Raw genomic sequence first — 22,386 nt, forward strand, 5'->3', positions numbered from 1 at the left:
GAGCCCAGTTATCAGTGGTTCTATTAAATATTTCTTGGCTCGGGGGGACTGATAGGAGGATATGAAGCCATTCATCTTCAGGTTTGAATCCAGCCATCTAGTAGGTCAATAGTGATCATATGACAGCTTCTAGGTAGTCTATGTGAACTTGATTCATTAGTTGTTTCAGTTTATTTCCAAGTGAACAAGTGTCTCCGTAAAAAAAAATAAAAAATTAAAAAAAAAAAAAAATCTACCTCTGCAACTGGCATTAATCATACCTGAAGTCAGGAAACATGGCTTCTATTCCTTCCTCTACACCAGTTATCACACACTTGGCAAGGCCATTTCCCTCCCAGTGCCTCTGCTTTCCTTCCCACTCTTTGCATGTCTTGTCTGCACAGAATGAAAGATCTTTCGGGCAAGGAATGACTCTTTCTGTTTGTACTGCACCTAGCACAATGAGGTCCTAACCTTGGTTGAGCTCTTACGAGTTACGGCAATGCAAACAACAATAATCAGTCTCCAGGGTAGCCAATCTGGCACTAGATGCATTAGAAACATACCGAGTAATAAGAGATTTGCTTATTTAAGGGGTTTAAAACAGATGCCTTAAAGCAGCAATGGGGAAGTTTCGCCTTCACCCCCCCAATCAGAGTGGCAGCGATCAAGTGGAATAACTGCAATTCCTGCTGTACCCCCTACGAATGTCTCTCTGACTCCTCACAATGACATGGGTGGAGTGCACACCTACGGGCCATCAGGGCTGGGGACACACAAGGGATGTTTCTTTAGGTAAAGTCACCACCATGCTGACCAGCTGATGGGAGGTGGGATCTCACCTGGGAGGGAGCTTTTGCAGTGGTTTCAGCTGACATTTTGTTTTAATGACTTGGGAACTTTTCAAAATTTAATTTTTAAAAGAGGGGGACAGGCAAGAAAACAAATCCTCTGGTGATCCTGCTGGGGAGCCTAGATACTAGGGTTTGCAGTGGTGTTCAAGTGAAACAGTCTTCCCTTCTCCCTCCCTGCCACAACTTACCAACTGGTAGAAGGTAACTTGCGGCCCTTCAGCATCATACAAGAACCACCAGGTAGCTGCCCCCACCGTTGCCAATCCAACGTACACTGCAACCAAAGAGACAGCAGGTTGTGTAGCCCTGTAAGCACTGGATTCATTGCTTGGTTCTTGCTAGCTATGTTATTCGTTAGCACAGGGACCTCCGGCCCTCAGGGTTACACTGCCTTGTGCTGGACAGCGAACCTGCAGATTCCACCCCATGCTATGGCTCTTGCTGCTCATTCAGGTAAAGGAAGAACAGCAAATTGGGAAAAGAGACCTGAACTGTTCTGACCCTCTAAACCCACACTACGCACACAGGGGGACTCCTCATATTCCATCCCAGATGATTAGGAGCCCGGAGCAACAATTCTGAAAACACTTGCACCTGAACCTGTCTCCCTCCTCTCTCCCCACCTTGCATTGCCACAGCTTCACCTCGCACTCTGCTAAGGTCTCTCCCCCTGCCCTTTCTTAAATAAGAACCCTTCTACCCAGTCAGTGTAGGTACATCACTATAGTATACCAGAGTACCTCACGGTCATTAAGAGGCAGAGAAGCGATAGCCCCATTTTACAGATGGAGAACCGTGGCACAGGGTAGAATAAGTGACTTGTCCAAGGTCATATAGGAGTTCTGTAGCTGAGCCAGGAATTGAACCTAGGTATCTTGAATCCCAATCCTGCACCTTATCCACTAGACCAACATTCCTATTTGCTTCCTTTGTCCTGACATTCACTACAAAAATCCACCTCACCCCAGAAAGTGGAGACCCTCCTGCTCCCTGCCCATTCCCTTCTGCACTCTGGCCTTCTGTCTGATCCCAAAGCTGCTATGGGCAATCTGTCACAATGCCTTCTCATGCTGCTACCTGAGCTGGACAGAACCGTAGATAATGAGCGGATGGGGACTGAGGTAGCTCACACTAGGAGCCTGACCAGAAGAAAAGATGGCTCCTAGCAAAGGCAGTCAAGTGCAGACACTGCAAGAATCCCAAGCTGGCCCTGTCATCAGACCAGAAAGTTCCCTTGCTCCCACCACAGCAACCCTAGCACTACTGAAGGTAAAATATCTCTCAGCTATTGTCTGATGTCTGACTGAGCTGATTAAACTCTTCCAATGCACTGGATCTTAGCAGAGACGGATTCTTGAGGGGTTGCCTTCTTTTGGTTGTATGGAAGTCCTGGTCCGTTATGAGGAATATATTTTCCCTGGATATTGTGCATCTCTACACTGTGAATAAGCCTCTCCTCATTACTGGAGATCACAATGGACCCACCCCTCCTGACACATGCTAGTCAGCAATTGTTTTAAGCCAAGGTAATACACGGCACTTTGTCCATTCATGGCACTACATCTCTAGCCAGAGCCTCTCACCTCCAATGGCAAGGTAGCGGAAGAAAAGCCAGCCACTGATGAGGGGCTCTCTTGGGTTGCGGGGAAGTTTGTCCATGATGTCTAGGTCAGGGGGGTTGAATCCAAGAGCAGTGGCAGGTAGCCCATCTGTCACTAGGTTCACCCAGAGCAGCTGGACTGGGATCAGAGCTTCAGGCAAGCCCAGGATTGCAGTCAGGAAAATACTTCAGGTGAAAAAGACACAACCTCACTAGGTTAGATACACATCAGGGAGAGAGAGGATTGCTCTTGTACAGTTGGAATGTGATCCAAAACCCTGGGTCCAAATGCCCTCTAAACATGGGTGCTGTTCAAAATCCACACATGGATTTGGATTTTGCAGTTCACCCCAAAGCCCCGGATTCAAACACCTCCAAACTTTAGGGAATTTGAAACTCAGATGTGAACGTTGCAGTTTCAACCCATCTCACCACTGGGGACCAGACTCGTAAATTTGCATAAGGAGCCCATCACATGGCATCTCAACTGTTCAATGTGTTTTTTGTCACCAGCACAGATGTACCTGCTGAATTTCTGACATAAGGGGTTCCAAAGATAACTGCAAGCAATCAGTACATGGCCAGGATTGCTGCAGAACACACTGATTTGTTCTGAAAGCCGTTTTCAGGAAACTGTTCACAGTGAAAGAAGCTGTGAGCATTGTAATGGAGTCTCATTCACTCCGTCAGACACAAATACCCTCACAGCAATCTATCAGCACCACACTGGGGTTGCATAATGATGCACTTATAGCAAGCTGCAGCACTTGTGACAAATATGCTGATCCTTAAGTGACACCATGGTATTTGATCATACTGCAGTGATTCATGGTGTTTATTTTATTGTGCTGAAAATTGGAAATGCTGTAAAATAGCCAGAGGTTCTCACATCACATCAAGGGAAAGGCTGGCTTTAGTAGCAGCTGCTGAATGTGTAGAAATATGAAAGAAAGTATCCATGCCACTTTTAACTGAGGCAGAGTGCACAGGACCTAAAGTGGTGCTGCTATCTAGGCCCACATCCTCAGCGGATGTAAATCAACATAGCGCCACTGCTATCTGATTTACACCAACTGGGATATAGCTCCAAGTATATATTTAAGTATCAGAAAGGACACTTCTGTCCTGGTGATATTTCTCATCCCTCCTACTATCCTAGCATGAGGTGTGAACTGGAAGCCCTTACCAGACGACCTCTCCAACGTTAGAAGAGATGAGGTAGCGGATGAACTGCTTCATGTTGTTGTAGATGGCTCTGCCCTCCTCAACGGCAGACACGATGGTGGAGAAGTTGTCATCAGACAGCACCATCTCAGCTGCTGATTTTGCTACAGCTGTGCCAGAGCCCATGGCAATGCCAATCTCAGCCTTTTTCAGGGCAGGGGCATCATTCACTCCGTCTCCCGTCTGGACAAAGCATGGGTGTTTTATTAAAGGTCATTTTATAGAAGGAAACAGCCTAGGCATGAGACTGAGGCTATGAGCTAGGGGTGAAAATCCCAGCTTGCGTAGATGTAGTCAATGAGAGCTAACATGCTGAAAATAGTGTAGTCATGGGAGCACAGGGTAGCCGTGCCGAGTATGTACTCGCAGGGCTCAAGCGGGTTTGTACTTGGCATGGCTAGTCTGTGCTGCCACTCGCCACTGCCCATGCTACCATGGCTACACTACTGTTTTTAGCTCTGTAATGTAGGCAAGTAGTATGATGGCCCATTGTCTAGATAGGAAAACTTAACTGTGTTCCTCAAGGCTATACAGAGTAAGTAGAAGAGCTGGGAACAGAATCCAGAAGTCCTGACTCCCAGACCTTTACTCCAAACCAACGGACAACACTAGAGCCCTGCAAATCTGTGGATATCCGAGAATGGAGCTCAGCTGGTCTCAGTGGTACCAGCTGACAGAACAAGGAGCAATGATCTCATGTTGCAGTGGGGGAGGCCTAGGCTGGATATTACGAAACACTATTTCACTAGGAGGGTGGTGAAGCACTGGAATGGGTTCCCTAGAGAGGCGGTGGAATCTCCATTCTTAGCGGTTTTTAAGGCCCGGCTTGACAAAGCCCTCGCTGGGATGATTTAGTTGGGTTTGGTCCTGCTTTGAGCAGGGGGTTGGACTAGATGACCTCCTGAGGTCTCTTCCAACCCTAATCTTCTATGATTCTATGATATCTGCAGACCATACTTGCGGATCGGATAAAGATAAAAATTTTGTATTCGCGCAGCGCAACACTCCTACTCTACAGCTCAGACTGGAACCTTGAAGTACTGACTCCCATCCCCTGCTCTTGACAGCAGCAGTGACATTTACAAAATTATTAATATGAGTAAACCCACATGCAGGGCCTTGTGTACGACTCACCATAGCTGTAATCTCATGAAAAGACTGTAGATATTCAACTATCTTGGACTTGTGAGCAGGTTCGACTCGGGCGAAGCAACGGGCTGAACGGCAGGCCTCCCGCTGTGTCTCCGGGGTGAGATCATCAAACTCCCTGCCAGTGTAGGCCTTGTCCGTCACATCCTCATTCTCTGAGAAGATCCCAATCCTCCGGCAGATGGCCACGGCTGTGCCTTTGTTGTCCCCAGTGATCATGATGACCCGGATGCCGGCTTTCTTGCACATCTTAATGGACGACATCACTTCTTTCCGGGGAGGGTCCAGCATCCCCACGCAGCCCACAAAGGTTAGGTTAGTCTGAGGGCAAGAGAAGAAGAAACACATTAACACTTACTATGCCCCTCCCTCCAGGGAAAGGGGCACGTTGTTCTCCCTGCCTTTAATTCACCCCACATAGGGAAAAATCTAAAGATGCCGGCAAATTTTCCTCTCTAAAGGCCTGATCATGTTCCCATTACAGCCAATGGCAAAACTCTCACTAACTCTAATGGGAGCATAATACGGCCCGAAAGAATATCACCCTCCATTTAAAATAATGCAGCTGTAATCCTGATTTGTTCTGCTTTGGGGAGGTTCTAGTTGACAGACTGTAGTGGGTTGCTATTGACTGTATTCTGTTCAGGTTCTTATGCCATGCCCATCACCTTGGTATTTGAATGCTTCCTAGGATTGCATAAAGGCCCAGATTTAGCAAAGCACATACTCAATAGGCTGCAGGTTTAAAATAAACATACAAAGTGCTTCTTCACACAACACACAGTCAACAGGTGGAACTCATTGCCAGGGGATGTTGTGAAGGCCAAAAGTATAACTGGGTTCAAAAAATAATTAGATAAGTTCATAGAGGATAGATCCATCAGTGTCTATTAGCCAAGATTGTCAGGGATGCAACCCCATGCTCTGGGTGTCCCTAAACCTCTGATTGCCAGAAGCTACAACTGGACAACAGGGGATGGATCACTCAATAAATTGCACTGTCCTGTTCAACCTCTTTGAAGCATCTGGTAGTGGCCACTAGCAGAGACAGGATACTCGTCTGTATGGACCGTTGGTCTGACTCAGTATGGCCATTCTTACGTACTTGAGTCAATGGATTCAAGTCAATGGGACTTCAACATGTTTAAGTGTTTTGCTGAATTGGGGCCTATGCATCATGACTAGTATCCGTCACATGGTTCTTAGCAGCTATGGTTTGCAACAGACCAGCAGGACTACTAGGCTACTTGGCTCTCCAGTAGAAACTCTCAGAGACCAGTCGGAACCACTGAGTCTGTTAGAACTTCCAATGAGACACCTGTAAATTGGTGGGAAAACTCAGCAGAAGGAGGAAATGGATTTGCAGCCAGCACGGCGTGTTCCTGGAGAGGCAGTGATCAGGATTAGGAAGCAAAATAAGTTACATGAGCAGAAAGGAGACAGAAGACTCCCCAGCTTGGAGTTTCACCACACCCCTGGCACATGGAGCCAGGTATTTCCAATGCATCCTCTCCACTCTGCTTCCCAAGCAGCTGCTTTTAGAGTCCTTCCCGTCAGCATCTGTGCCAGGGGAAGGAGAGCTGGAGCAAACCCTTTGTTTCCCAAAAAATGGCCCCCATGTTCTGTCCCAGGGGTCACTTTTAAAACTTCCTCACCTCATAGTTAATGAACTTGGTCGAGTCTTCCAGCTGCATGTCCTCTTTCTTGCAGGGAGTGTCCCGGGTGGCCAGAGCGAGGCAGCGCAGGGTGTCAATGCCAGTCCCCCATTCCCGGATCTTGGACAAGATCTTCTCCTTAGTGGAGAGCGTGAGGGGGATCCGGTTAGTGCCAATACGGACGTAGTTGCAGCGTTCGACCACACTTTCTGGGGCGCCCTTTGGAAACAAAAGGAAAAAGAATCACTCATACATGCCTCCTCACAACCTAACTTCTGAGCAAAGCACAACTGAGTGAAGACTTCCCTAACCATCAACAAAAGCCAATTTTAACCCCTGGGGTATTCAGTGTGTACTGCAATCACTGAGGACAGCACGTCATGGAGTGCGGAATGTCTCAGAAAAGGAGATAATATGTTCAAGGGACAAAAGCCATCCTGAGACTGAGGCTATGTACACACTATAGCTTACATCGGGATAAGTGATGTTGTTCAGGGGTGTGAATAAGCCACCCCCCTGAGCGACATAAGCACTGGTGTGGACAGTGCTATGTTGGTGGGAGAGCTTCTCCTAACGACATAGTTACCGCTGCTTGTGGGGGCTGGAGTAATTCCCTCCAGTCAGCACAGAGCGGCTGCACTAGCAGCGCTACAGTGGCATCAATGCAGCTGCACCGCTGTAAGTTCTGTAGTGTAGCCATAGTCTGATGAGCCCACTGCACAGGTTCTTCCTCAATATCTTTAGCTACCTCTAGGTGGCACTATCTCATCAGAGTTTAAAGACTGTGATGCCCACAGAAAGCTTCGGTCTTCCAGCACCAAAGGTTACATGCCGGGAAAGGGGGTGGCTGGTAAGATGGACTCGGTTCAAGTCACTAGAAAGAAGAATCCAGACTGAGGGAGAAATCAGTCTAGTCTTTAAGGGACAATCTCCACAGCCTGTGGCAGCAAGTCTCAGAGCTTGGGTCAACAGCCTTGGACCCATGGAGCTCAGACTACTGTGCTAAAAATAGCCACATCCAGGCTCTGAAGCCTAAGAATGGGGTGGGCTTCGGCTCCTGAGCTGCAGCGTCTACATGACTGTTTTGAGTGTGGCAGCTCGAGCCCTGCATGCCCAAGTGTGCTGACGCAGGCTGCTGCTTGCTGTGAAGACTTCCCTAAATGACCTGCATATTTCCCTAAATTACCTGACCTGGTACCATAATACTGAACTCAGATTTGGATGGAGGCAAGGTCAAGAGGGCTTGACTGAGAGTCCACCATTGTTATAAATAATGTGTCCCCCCTACTGGACACATAAGGGTAGGGGAGAATGTTCACAAGGACCTAACTGGTTTAGGAGCAGAAGCACTTCTGAAAATCCCAGCTCAGATTCTCTCTCCTTTTAAGCATTGCAAGATGGACTATAATTCCTCATAAATTTTTGACAGTGAAGACACTTGTAACAAGCTACCCCAAAACTTCAGCTGTATTATTGCTTCAATGAGCCAATTATCCCTCCCTCCTGACCATATCATCTTGTCTACTAACTGAAATCCCTCCAGGCCATTAGGAAAATAGCTGAGAGGTGACAAGTGACATTTACTTTTCCATAAGGTTGGGACTGGAAGGAAAAACAACTTGGATAACCCAAAACGCTGGGTAACTGATCACAAGCCACCATGAGGGAAGTGCAGAGGTTTTCCTGCATTGAAATAAAGCTTTCCAAGCTGTGTCTTCCTCTCGAGCTATCCAATTACCCTGCACTTTCAGGAGCTCTGCTGCCTAGGACATCCTGAAGCCCACAATGATATCCAGAACTTTTAACTTAGTGTGTTCACTCTTCAGAGACTGAACACACATAGCTTCCATCAGAGCAGCCATCTAGGAAATGCCAGCATTCTAGGCACTGAAGTTCCACCTTTATTAAAGAGGATTATGATGGCTTCCAGTATTAAAGCCTAATCCTGCTCTGAACTGCACAGGTGGACATGGGAAGAAGGTGATTATTGCTATTCATATTACAATAGCACGTAGAGGCTCCCAAAGTGAGACCAGGAACAATTCCTGCAGCATCCCAGAGATACGCTAGGTCCTTCCCACCCTCACTCAGCATGTGGAATGATCACAAGCTCTCCCACACTGAGCCCCCTGCACCAAGCAATGCACATGTGTCTGTTACCTTGACAAACATCTTGCTGCCAACAGAGTTGTGGCTGGAACCGATAGGAGTGCAGTAGACAGACATTGACTTGCGGTCACGGGAGAACTCCAGGGTGCATTCTTTCTTCATCAGCTGCTTGATTACCTGTGACGGGACAGATGTGCCAAATTCAATAGTGTGCAATTATAGAGTTGTGAACTTTCTAATGGCACAAAACCAAACACCCCTTCCCTAGGCCCCGTCCCTGCTCACTCCATCCTCCCGCCATTGCTCGCTCTCCCCCATCCACCCTCACTCACTTTCACCAGGCTGGGGCAGGAGGTTGGGATGCGGGGGGGCATGAGGGCTCCAGCTGGGGGTGCAGACTCTGGGCTGGGCCAGGGGGTTGGGGTGCGGGGGCATTGGCTCTGGGCCGGGGATGCAGGCTCGGGATGAGGGGTTTGGGGTGCAGGAGGTGATTCAGAGCTGGGGCAGGAGGTTGAGGGATGCATGATGTGAAAACCAGACACCTGGCAACCCTAGGCAATTAGCTCTGTCAAATGCAGGCAAAGAGACTGGCAATGGCCAGGCACTACTTGATTTTATGTAATGGGCCTGATGAGTCAACACTGTGCAAGTCTAAAATAAATGCACAAACTCGTCAGGGTGGCAAGGCGGCTTCTGTATTTAAGCAACAATAAGAAAAGCATCAGAGGGGACTTTCTGCCCTACAGCTTTCCCAAGGTAATTTAGCCGACTGGAAGTTCAACTGCATCCAGGTGCTTTAACCTCCTTTGCTCCTTCAATCTGAGCTCAAGTGGCACCATGAATTCATTCAATATTTGGAAGTGAAATGGACAGACCATCAAACTCACTTCCTTTGCAGCCACTTTGTACTGGGATAGACTCAGTCCCATGCTAGACAAGCATTGCACTCAACATTTTACCGCACTGGGTGCTAATCAACAGATACAAAAATATTTTCACTTCAAATCAAACGCTCTTGTTATCAGAAAGGCTCTGTTTTTCCTCTTCCATTACTACGGTGACAGAAGCTGTGTGTACATACACACACACACACATGTATATTATGCGCTAGAAGATCAGCTCTTACATATTATTGCCGATGGCTTCATATTTAGGATTTGGTTCTATATGCCTATCAGTCCTGAAGCCAAAACAGGTCATTTTAAGTTCTGGCTTGAGGTCATGCAGTTGTAAGATTGGGCCTTTTTTTGGGGTGGGGGAAGACAGTGGTATTTAAGTCTTTCCCAAAAATGACTGCCTAATTTGATTTCAGTTGCAGCTACTGTAATATAGAGAGGGGGAAATACATAGCATTCTCCTCCAGTTTTAACCTTATGATAAAGATCAAGACATTTAAAGTCTGATCCAAAGTCCACTGGAGTCCCCAGGAACCTTTCCATTGACTTGAAAAGTTCTGGATCAGGCCCTTGCCAAATTAACTTTTCTTCCCCAGTCTTCTCTGTGCATGCTTTGAGCTATGCATTTTCCAGTTAGGCTTCTTTGGGGACAGGTTTTGCACCAGACAGTCTTGACAGGCAGCATGTTGCAGCTTAGCATTAAAATTAATTTGCACAGAAAGCATCTTGCACAATTTTTTCTTCCAAGTTTCAAAATGGAAAGACAAAGATCTGCGATATTAGTGTGTGTTCATGCCTTTTTATACACTCAGGCTGTGTTTATAAGAAGGTTTTGCATTTAATGTATTGTGGCTTTGTATGTTAGGGATATTATTTTACACACACACACACACACACACTCTCTCTCTCTCTCTCTCTCTCTCTACCTGTTTAGGCCATAACTGATAGCATTTGCTATTTTAAATAATGTATACAGCTAAGATTCCAGCAAGATAGTTGCTGGGCCTCATTAGATCCAGTCCTGTCTGAGCTTCAAAGATTTATGAACACTTCCTCTTGCATGACCACTTTAGTATTATGCCAGACAAATCTGGCAGGTGCTTGGCCTTCGGAGAACAAAGATTTTATCCCATAAAAAGCCATGTATTTGACAGGACTTTGGGGGAATCCCGAAAGTGGATTTCTGGGAGACTAGTGAGGGGATGTTAAATAATTGTCTTGCTACTTGATTTTTTTTTGCTTGGCGGAATTCATTCATTATTTGTCTATGATTTGTTTTTTCTATTGGATGGTCATCATTTGCAACTGTAAGTCTAATCATGAGGGCATCTATCATGGTGATTTATTATTTAAATCTAAATAAGTAAATAAAAAGAGGAACAGTTTTCCTGCCAAAAACCCATTCTCCAATCCATGCATAAATTTGTAGGTTTATAGCAAAAATTGGTCCAACTCCAATAAATGGAAGCTAGATGCAAAAGAAGCTTCCCAGTTTCATCATGACTTTCACACCACCTCTTAAAACACAGAAACCCTGTCTACATTTGGTTTAGTCCTCCAAATCACCCACCGCTGTCACCACTGGTTCAGCTCCATTGGCAATAGATAGCATCAGTGGGAGCGCTAGCATGGACAGTGCTCCAACAGATGTATGATACAGACCTGCTCTGAGCAGGGTAAAACATGGTACTTAGAAAACCAGCAGGTGGTGGGTGCTCTGCCTCGGCCAGCGCACCCACTATAGCTACCATGGTTCAGCTCCATCATGAGTGCAAAGGGAGGAATTTTTTTTTAAATTTATTTGTTTATTATTTTTTCTTTTTTGCAAAAGCATAGGGTAGACATGGTCTAAAGGAGCACAGTGCATCCTACTGGTCTAGATGGACACTCCTGGCTCCATACAGTGCATCTAAAGGAGCACTCTGTTCAGGTGCCTTTAAACATGAAGTTCTGAAACAGCCTTCCAAGGGGAGTAGTGGGGGCAGAAGACATATCTGGCTTCAAGACTAAGCTTGATAAGTTTATGGAGGGGATGGTATGATGAGATAGCCTAATTTTGGCAAATAATTGATCTTTGATTATTAGCAGGTAAATATGCCCGCCCAATGGTCTGTGATGGGATGTTAGATGAGGTGGGATCTGAGTTACTACAGAGAATTCTTTCCTGGGTGCTGGCTGGTGAGTCTTGCCCACATGCTCAGGGTTTAACTGATCACCATATTTGGAGTAGGGAAGGAATTTTCCTCCAGGGCAGAATGGCAGAGGACCTGGAGGTTTTTCGCCTTCCTCTGCAGCATGGGGCATGGGTCACTTGCTGGAGGATTCTCTGCACCTTGAGGTCTTTAAACCACAATTTGAGGACTTCAGTAACTCAGACATAGGTTAGGGCGTTGATACAGGAGTGGGTGGGTGAGATTCTGTGGCCTGCGTTGTACAGGAGGTCAGACTAGATGATCATAATGGTCCCTTCTGACTTTAAGTCTTTGAGTCTATGAACATCTAGGCTGATGATCGTCAAAGCTAAGGGATCTGGATGCTCAGTTCCCATTATAATTAATGGGAAGTGGCCAGCTAAACACTCTAGCTTTGCAAATCTCAGCCCTGTAGCATAGCCAAAGGGTATTTTTACACAGGAAATGCTGTGTCTGGGCTAGCCTACGTGAGCTAGTTTGAATCAAGCTACTGCAGGTAACAGTAGTAGTGAAAACAGTGCAGGCTTTGGAGCTAGTGAGCTGAATGCGTACACAGATCCGAGCTGGGCTTGTACTACTGGTGGCTAAAGCTGTCCCTGCTACCATTGTTATCCTAGAGTCTAGCTAGCTCAGGTAGGCTAGCCAGTGCACAGCTTTCGATGTGTAGACACTCTGTGACACGAAGGCCAAGATTTTCAGGTGGGGCTAGTGGCTTTGGGTGCCCAGTTTCAACCACTTTAATAAATAGTGTCTTATTTTCAGAGGAAGGGTGGCTCAGCACTTCCTGAAAACCAGGCACCTTTATGGAGTCTCCAATCACTAGTTACTTCTGGAAATCCTGGCCTGGGTGGTGAGATGTTGTCTTAGGGTGCAGATATCCCATTTCCTTTGAGAACTCAGGAAGTTTAGAATCAGATATAGGTTAGTCCACTCCAACCCCATCACATCTTATCCTGGTAACTCGGGGAGAATTCTTGCACAAACAGCCATGCCATCTCCCTCCATCCCTTCCCTCACTCCCCGGCGAAAGGGACCACATAGGTTTTGTCCCTTCATCCTACTCACAGAGTTGCAGGCGTTGGCTCTCTCCACCTTCGAGAGGTTGCTTGTATCAGTGTTGAAGACATTCATCTTTTCTACCAGGCAGGTCAGGGCTGTTTCGGTTGCTTCTCCCACCTTCTCATAGGCTTTTTTTGACTGGCCGGCAGGAAGAAAGGAACACAAACATCAAGTGTAAAAGAAAAGCATGAGCTGTATGATCTCTGTCTCCTAACCTGCACGATTAAGTCCAGGATGATTTTATTTACTGCACTGTTCTTGAGATTCCAACAGCATTGTGCTCACTCTAGGGCCGTCGGAGTCAACTCAGACCGTGCATTAAATGCTGAAGATTGCAATATAAGCTGACTTGCTGCTCAAGTCAGAATAATCCTGCTTTGTGTTGGCGTAACAATCTTGCTGTAAGTATGATGCACACAGTTATGGGGAATACTTTTAAGCCCAGCAAGGCCCAGCTTCCTTTGGTACATGCTCACTTAGTGCCTGAAAGGTTTGTTCCCACAAATACATTGCAGGGGGTGGGGAGTGCAAGCCTTGTATCTGTGCCTCTGGCCATCTGTTTTGCACCCACAAAAGGTGCAAGGATCATAAAATGAATGCAGGTGCAATTTGTACTTTCAAAAAGCAGCCGCTCGTCTGAAAATCCAGCCATGCATAGTTCAGTTCCGCTCAACTGAAGGGACAGAGCAGCTACTGTCCCCATTACACAAAGATAAAGGCTACAAGTCCATTGAGAAGCTAAAAGGACTCGCTGCAGAGCGACAAAGCACAGAAATCTGCGTGTCCTCTGTATCGAACACAATACACATTTGACACAACAGAGTGGGGCACTCTATAGGAACGTCAACCTCTGCATGCAAAGTAGGCCACAGGAACAAATTTCATATGGACACAAAACTGACTACTTGACTCCATTACTTTATAATCTCTCCTCATGTGCATGGGGGAGGGAGGGAGGGTCTTTAGTTATTTCCGGCAGGAATAGCTTTAAAAAAATCCTCTGTGCGGCTGGTTTGGCGAATGTGGTAAGGATCCAGCACACTCACCTCGTTATAATCCAGAGAGGAGTCATTGCAGAGAGCACAGATAGTGGCTAGTTCCACCAGGCCATCATATTGTCCACACTGAATGGGCTTGTCATCCTTCAGGCTGCAATTAAATGGAATATGTGCTGCATAAGAGGCCCAGTGAGCCAACTGCATCCCTGGTATAGCCCATTATCAGAGAAAAGTCATTTTTAACTTGTTCTTTCCCTATTTTAGCCTCTGATCCTACCTCATTTTCATGGGCAGTCACGCTATTTTAGACGTCCAATCACTACTAACCTTTTTGGTGAAAACTGAAACAAAAAAGTGTCATTTAGCACTTCTGCCATTTCCACATTTTCTGTTATTGTTTCTTTCCCTCCTCTCCCTCCATAATTGAGTAACAGGCCTACCCCATCCTTCCTCGTGCTTCTAATGTATTTGGAGAATGTTTTCTTGTTATCCTTTTTGTCTCTAGCTAGTTTAATCTCGTTTTGTTACTTGACCTTTCTAATTTTGTCCCTACATACTTGCTTATATTTATCCTTGGTAATTTGACCTAGTTTCTACTTTTCGTAGGACTCTTTGAGTGGAAAGAAAAGATCACAATAGGTCATCGTCATCCAGGTTTGAACAGCGGAGTTAGTAAACATCCGAAGAGAAAGACTCTGCCATTCCAGCAGCATAGGAGATCTGGATTCAAAAGCAACCCTACTTTTTCTCCAGAGGCAGCTGGAATATAGCTGTGTTTAAGAGACAGTTTTTTTGGTCTCAAAGGAAGGTACCAGCACTGGTCTCTCAAGAGTCCATAGCGAGTCAGGGCACAGATTAATAACCTCACATGTGCAGGGGCAATGAAGGGGGCTGCAAACCTTGCCCTTGTTGTTGAAGACAAAGTACAGCAATGATGTTCCACACACAAACATGTTCTGACCCAAAGCTTTAGTGGACATTAGTTCAGGGAATATTAGAAAGAGGCAAAGAGGTGGAATAAAGAAGGGGTAAAGGAGATAGATGGCAGGATATGGAACAGCATGAAGGCTGAATGTCTCAAGGAGATCAAGATTTCTGCATGTATCCAACAGAGCCCAGGACTGGTGGGAAAAACTTGCAGTCCACCCCAAGCAATTTCTTAGAGTTGCGCAGAGCAGAACAGTGCACACAAGGATGTTTAAGGAGGATGAGTGCAGCAACTGCTCTCGATTAGCTGTTCCCAAGCTAGAGAGACAAACTGTACCCTTTGATGAGACATTCATAAACATCTCTGCCTAAGTACAGCTGCAATGTACTAGCACTTCGCTAATAAAAGGGGAGCCAATGTCTCCAAAACCATTGGGGGAGGGGGAAGGAGTTTATATAACCAGCAAGTCCAGAGAGTTAAAGACTTTTACATTCAGTCCATCCTCGTTACAACACAACACATGTGGCTACATCTCTCCTCCCAAAGGAGCCTTGAGTGCTTTACAAACTCCACCTGTTGGAATCACCCTGCCCACACCAGAAGTTCAGCCACGGAAGGCTGCACATGGCAACCACAGCACAGCACTTTGTGACAGGAAGTGGGAAGTGAAGGAGACTTGCTTAATCAGGGCAGGTTAAGGTGGGCAGAATGCAGTTATCCAAATCAGAACATAATCAGTACACACATGCTAAAGACTCTGGAGGCTTTTTTTTTTTTAATTTAAAATGAGAATCGGAATGGTCTCATGGATAGGGCACCTGGAGATCTCAATTCTATTTTCACCGCTGCCACTCACACACTGCATCATCAGGGACAATTCATTTCCCCTCCTGCCCTTTGTCTGCCATGTCTACCTAGACTAGGAGTAGTTTAGGGCAGGACTGTCCCTTGCTATGTTTGTACCGCACCCAGCACAATAGGGCCCTGAGCTCAGCTGCAGCCTCTAGGTATTACTGTAATACAGACAATAAATCCTAAACAGGCAGAGGTGCTATGAAATCGTAAGAACAAGCGAATGATCACATTCTGGGATGCTCAAAGACTGAAAGGTCTACAACAAGGAAAATAATTAAACACTTCTTCAGTTTCCTTCATCTGACCAATAATCGTAGAAACGCCAGCTTGGTCAAAGTAAGGACGGGTCCTCTGATGATCTTAACTCCATCAGAAAGAGACTGGAAAACTCCTTGCTGGCTTCAGAGAACCTATGGTGAAGGGTCCATCTCTTTCCTAGTAGTATGTGGCGATAACATTCTTGATCTCATTTGCTTCTCTCCTAAGGTTTATCACCAGTGTGGAGTTACATAGCTCTTACACCCTATTCTGGCTGTGAGAACTTGGACATGTCACTTGTTTGTGCCTCAGTTTTCCGACCTGTAGAATGGGGTTAACATCGCTGTGAGGCAATGATCAAAGTATTCCAGCATCCATGGTTGAAAGGCTCTGCGTTAGGAAAGGCTAGTTCCATTAGACCCCATACTAATCCAGTTACAAAATTCTTTCTTTTCTCAGACTGCCAGCAAGGATCCCAATTGCTGGGGATAATGCTACTGACCTCTTTTGTGAAGTGCTTTTGAGATCTACTGATAAAAAGCACTAAATAAGAGCTAGGTATTATTAATTCTGGTGGTGAGCTGCTAGAAAACCCCCAACTCATTTCACATAGCGCAGCAAACATGCATCCAATGGTAACAGCTTTCAAACACTCTCTAATGAAGAACAGAGTGACTGCTAGACCCCTTAACTTCTTATGGCCTGCGACCATGCACGAGAGTCAAAGCCAACAGAGGAAAGGCATCAGTCACGGCTCTGCACAATCACCATTTAAGGAACCAAATGCCATTTCTTGTTTGTTGAAAAGGCAGCTGCATTATGGTTAAAAGACAGCAGCCGTCTTCAGGGGAAACAGGAAAATTATCCTAATTCAAGCAAAGGTAACTGCAGTTTAGGGCTGTATAAACTCAGCTGGTCATTCTTTAGCTGGAAAAATAATTTGTCAGACATTCATTATTATCAGTTTATTCCATTGTAAGTTCCTAATGGAAAGAACATTCTGGAGCCCTTGTTACAGCTTGAGAGTGGAAAGCCGGCAGGGGCCAAGAAAGTTGGAAAACCCTGTTTTCATAGTGACAAGTTTAAATAAAGGACGCAGAGAGGGCAGAGACAGCAATTCTCCTGGTCAGCAAAGACACGGGATTACCCTGAGTTCAAAAGGCTACGGGGAAGGGAATTTAAAAAAGAAAGGGAGTTTGTTGATATTTAGGATTTTTAAAAAGCTTTAAGAAAACTTCAAATATAAATTGGAGCTGGAAATGCTAGTATCTCTTTTGAGACAGTGCGGCTGGGGAGCAGGGGTGGGAGAACTCTGGACTAAGAGTTAGCACACTTGTGTTCTATTCTCACCTCTGCCACAGACTTCCTGCAACACCTAGGACAAGTCACTTTCCCTGTCTATAAAATGGGGATCAGGATCCAAGCTCTCCTTTGTAAAATGCTTTGAGATCTATGAGTGACAACAGCTAAAGGAATTAAATACATGAAATGATTTCCCCACCTCAACAAGTCTACAAGTCCCATCACACATCTGAAATTTATTAAAAAAAAAAATATATCCTCAGACAGAAAATAAACTTCTCCCCAAATTACTGCACCTTTGTTTTCATTTTTCATTGAACTTACACACACCATGGAGGTCCATAGTATGAAACCACATTCTTAGCATGATTGTTTGCTAGTTTGTTTGACAGGGAGGCTGGATAAGACACTACACTGGGACTCAGGAGATCTGGTTCTGATCCTGGCTCTGCCACAGATTCCTTGTGGGCTTTGGACTAGTCAATTATTCTGTGTCCTTACATTCCCCCATCTGTCAATGGAGGTATTAACACTTCCTTAGTCCCATCTCATGACAACTGCTTGAAAATTTATTTAACAAAAACCTTCAGGTGGATTCATCTACATTTATCTCACCAGAAATAGGTAAAATACAAGGAATCCCACAGTTCCAAATCTGTGAGATGTTTCTAAGCCCCCCAGAGTCTGTATGCCAAATTGGATCTCTTCAGACTGATTTTCTTCACTCTCATTCTGGCGTAAACCACATATAACTCTTTTGGGGTCCGTAGAATTACATCAATGCAAGATTCTTGTGATTGAAATAAGAGTCAGGTGGGCCTAGACAATGGAAGGACATTTATTACAGATATGGCCGTTAGAGTCGTTTTTTGAATGGAACCAGGAGTATTTTAAAGAGCTGCAGAAGGGAACTGAATGCTCCCTATGGACAAGACAGCCACAAAGACAACTAATCAGAACTGAACACAGGGCTCCAGAGAACCTCGCAGCACCTATCCTGTGAGTTCTTGGTTGGAAAGTTGTTCCTCAAAGTATTTCATTCCAGACAGCCTAAGGAGGACGGGGTGGATTTTGTGCATTTATTTACTAATATATTATTAACTGAATAGGAGTGATTTTAGTCCTGTTCCAATACACAGAAGGAGCTGGGAGGAAGGTGCTAAAAAAGACAAGACCACAAAAATCATCCAGTTCCAAGTGCAGTTTCTCATTAGATGCTTTGGTGTAGATCAGTCCTTGAAAAGACAAACAGGTGTTGCAATTTAAGGCATGCATAGCTGCACAGGATCCTCAGTGGGTGTAAATCAGCAGAGCTCCTTGAAGTTAGTGGAGTTACATTGATTTACACCAGCTGAGGACTTGGCTCATAATTTTTTATTGAACCTTCTTATCCAAGGATCTCAATGGCTTTACAAACATTAATTATTAAGCCTTGGGATGTGTTATACTCAGTTAACACATGGAGGAAGAGACACACAGAGAGGCTGAGTGACTTTTCAGTAGTCAAAAAGCAAATGATCTGGAACAGATCTACTGACTCCCAGTCCTGTATTTCAGCCACCAGGCCATCCACTCTGAGCTTCCCACCCTCTTCTAGTTTAAATTTAGTGTGGGCCCTGAGTACACCATCTCCTGCGGATTGCTTTTCCTAAGCCATGATTAGTTTCCTAGTAACATTCCGGGGAGACCCGCTCCATATTCCTGATCAGGGCTGGTGAGCAGCAGCTCAAAGTGATTTGGCCCCAGAAAATCCTTCCCTGGTTTTACAATGAACATAGTGCATAGCAGGGAGGGAGTACTGGGAGTCTAATAAATGCCACGTGACTCTCACAAGATGGGGACAGAGTAGTAGAAGCTCAGAGTTATGTACCTTACCACTGAATCTTAATTAAAGGAGCCCCCAAGTGACATGGAACATACCACTCTTCAGCTGAAACTAAGCTACCAGTATGATCATGTTTTTATATGGCATTATCCCACAGGCAGCTTATTATACACACATCAGGATGAAAGCAAAGAGTTTGCTCAAATCTATTTAACACCTCTTAACATGATGTTAGGTCCACCTTGGTAGGGAAGTCTGTATTATGCATATTTCTCAGCTCAGAGAAAGGGAGGGCGGGACAGTCAGTCAAACCCCATTAGGTTGCCTGAGGTGATGAGTGCTAGATGACTCACTCCCCACAGTGGGATGTGCTGTGTGCACAGGATGTTGATGTAAACAAGAACACTGATCGATCAGCTTTTGATGTCTACTTGCTTGCGTTTCCATGTTGCACTCCCATGGCCCCTTAGAACAAACTGTATCCCATGTGGAACCTTAATAAAATTCATCCATATGGGTGAATATTACATCTTACAGGTGAAATTCACACCATCTAGAGGGCCTGCACAATGTCCTATGTACAAGCTAAGCCCTTAATATGGAACTTAAGTGATTGCAGATGGTCTCATATGGCCTAATGCAGGTTCACTGCCCTGGGGTGGATTTCGCCCTGAATACAGGATCTATTGGTATCAACACAGGAACTGGAAGACTAGAGCATTCTTATGCAACACTGGAACCTTTCCAGCACTGGAGAAAATAAAAAGGAGTCTCACTAAAGTGCTGGGACATGGAAGGAGGTGTCAGAACATCTAGCCTGTCTCAATGAGCATGGCTCTAAATAGGCTACAAAATCTCACTGCCGAAGGACACAAGTACTTCTAAAAGCAGCAGCTAGAAACCTTTGTGGCACAAACACATCAAGCTCTGGCAGTTGTCATTTCAAGACAAGTGGAATTAGCAAAAAGTTACTCTATCAACAACATATAACAACGATAGATCAGAATGGTGAAGACTCATTGGCTCTCACAAGCTCCAGTCTTGGGGCCTCATGTTCAGCCAAGTCCAGCTGTATCCTGCAGCATATCACTGGAATTACTCATGTGCTTGGCTGAACTGGCACCTTGACAAGAAAGCTCATGCAGTGCCCTCTTGACTGTCCCTTGCTGAGATCCCAATCCATTTGCCAAGCCTCAGGACACATTTGTGAAGTATTTATTATCCCTGATTTACAGGTGAGGACTTCGAGGGATGGAGGCAGAAAGTGACGGTCAATGGCAGAACCAGGAACAGAACCCAGGCTACTGATTCTCAGTCTGCTGCATAAGCCATTCAACCATGCTGTCTCCTGAAACAAACAGCCCCACATTATGCTTCTAGCCTTGTCCCACATGCAAAGGGAAGCGGTCGTGACCAATTGTTACTATAACTGCTTAAACTCAGAAATTTGAAATAAAAAACCCACACACTGTGAAAAACCCCATTCATCAAGAAATAGTTCCATACCACTTGAGTTTTCTGCCGTACTAACCTCTCTGGATCATCACGAGAGTCATTAGATGATTATTATGATTATTTACTAAGGTAGAATATGGGGCCCTGACTGAGATCAGAGCCCCGCTGTGTGGGGTGTTGCACATACACATTGTAAGAAACAGCTCTTGCTCGGAAGAGTTTACAGTCTAAATAGGCAAGAGACAAGGGATCACAGAAAGGAAATAGTATTACTCTTATTTTATAGATGGGGAACTGAGGCTCAGAAAGACTACATGACTTGACTAAGCTCATAGAGAGTCTGTGACAGAGCTGGGAACTGAACCCGGGAACTGGTCCCAAGTTCTGGGCCAACAAGTTAGCCAACAGATCATCCTTCCCATTTACTCTGCATCCAGGGCCAGGTTTATGGGCACAGAGTGTCTCATTTCTCACTTTGCTGTACTACATGGAAAACTTTTTCCATTAATAAGAATAATAATGCCTAGCTCATATTTATGGCTCTTCCTCAGCAGATCACAAAGTGTTTTACCAAGGTCAGTACCATTATCTTTATTTTACAGATGGGGAAACTGAGGCATGGATAGGTGAAGTGACTTGCCCAAGGTCACCTAGCATGCCAATGGCAAAGATGGGAAAAGAACCTAGTTCTCCTGAATCCCAGTCCAGTCCTCTATCCACTAGGCCACACTGTAGAAAATGAGTTCTGCACAGACTACCAGTTGCTCAGCACCAGGGAATTGCTAAAAACTCTGCATAGGTCAACCCCGGTCTGCCCCAGGCATCAGTACTCACATCTCTCCCTCCGGGGTATAGGTGGATCCTGTGATACTGAACTCATGCAGGCTGCAGTGGATCCCCTCAATCTTCTCAATAATAAACATCTGCAGGAATCAGAGAGACACACACAATATTAGGAACTTTATGCACCAGAGCCATAGCCTTTAAGCAGCCATGTGATCATTTTTATTCACTAGCCAGCTCTGCTAAAGGGTACAAGCAACCCTGTCCTCTCTAGCCAGCATCTCACCAATACCACGCATACATCAGTGCTCTCTTCAGGGGGCTTAGAAATGCCCACTCAGTTTCTGGCAGCTTCCAAGACCTTCCAGCCATACCCTGCCTTTTTCATGTTCATCTCCTCTAGTTCGCTCTCTCCCCTCCCTCCCCCTGATCCGAGGGCAACTACAGAGCCAGCTTCTAAGGAGCTATCCATATTTTTCTTGGAGTGGGGAAAGAGAGGGTTATGGCTTCTGGTCTGGCAGCAAGCTGCTCTGGAAAACACACAGCCCTGGGGAAGCCGCTCAGAGCGGCCAGCTCAGATGGGGTAAGAGCCACAGCACGAAACAGCTGTGGTAAAGAGCCCTCTGTGCTGCCCCTTTCCAAGGGGGCCACTGGCCATCAGCTCGTGCTGCTAATGGGTAGGGATTACAGCCCACCGCTATGCTGTGTAAATGTGACAGCTCAGTTAATAAAACCCTAGGAAGTTGTGAGAGGCCCACACATTCTATTTCTACTAACTTTTGTCTTTCAAACTCCTTCCAACTTCTCCATCCCTGATGTAGCAACAGCAAAAAACCCTAACCTCTCAAAATTTCCTCTGCTCTCCCTACCTGCTCCAGCGAATGCTTTTCAGTGGCAGCTGCTGACTTTAAGATCAGTGACACCCTTTTCTCCTTGCACTGATTGCTAGAGGATTTGTTGATGGTCGATTTGTCTTGATCGTTATTTATGATTTGCATTAGAGAAAAAAAATAACCATGTAACTAAATGGGTTCCCTTGATCTCAGCATCACTGGGGAGCAGCACCACCTCCTGGTAACCACCACCAAGACGTCAAACAGGAAAATGCTTCATTTAAAAAAAAAAAGTGGGGGAGGAAGCCCGGAGAGGAGGTCTTAAGGAAATCACTGTTTATTTGGACTGTGTCTGAGACTCACTTGTAAGACAGGGGAAAGCGGAAATCAGTAAGACAGGGATAGCTCCTGCCACCAACACTGGCAGAGGCA

At 45.6% G+C, this 22,386-nt stretch overlaps 1 protein-coding gene across 2 annotated transcripts in view; it reads right to left on the reverse strand.

The window, feature by feature from the left end:
* ATP2A3 (ATPase sarcoplasmic/endoplasmic reticulum Ca2+ transporting 3) overlaps positions 1 to 22,386 on the reverse strand; it is a 90,729-nt gene that overhangs the window by 18,107 nt on the left and 50,236 nt on the right. For both annotated transcript variants that reach the window (XM_075074052.1, XM_032786971.2), the window contains exons 8-16: positions 21,173 to 21,261; positions 13,764 to 13,866; positions 12,724 to 12,855; positions 8,622 to 8,747; positions 6,462 to 6,680; positions 4,792 to 5,127; positions 3,620 to 3,840; positions 2,417 to 2,619; positions 1,022 to 1,107 (exon numbers count right to left, since the gene is read on the reverse strand). In XM_075074052.1, coding sequence (XP_074930153.1) covers positions 1,022 to 1,107; positions 2,417 to 2,619; positions 3,620 to 3,840; positions 4,792 to 5,127; positions 6,462 to 6,680; positions 8,622 to 8,747; positions 12,724 to 12,855; positions 13,764 to 13,866; positions 21,173 to 21,261 — 1,515 coding nt within the window. The remainder of the gene's footprint in view (positions 1 to 1,021; positions 1,108 to 2,416; positions 2,620 to 3,619; positions 3,841 to 4,791; positions 5,128 to 6,461; positions 6,681 to 8,621; positions 8,748 to 12,723; positions 12,856 to 13,763; positions 13,867 to 21,172; positions 21,262 to 22,386) is intronic.

Source organism: Chelonoidis abingdonii, chromosome 20 (assembly GCF_003597395.2).
Source record: "Chelonoidis abingdonii isolate Lonesome George chromosome 20, CheloAbing_2.0, whole genome shotgun sequence".
Classification (NCBI taxonomy): domain Eukaryota; kingdom Metazoa; phylum Chordata; order Testudines; family Testudinidae; genus Chelonoidis; species Chelonoidis abingdonii.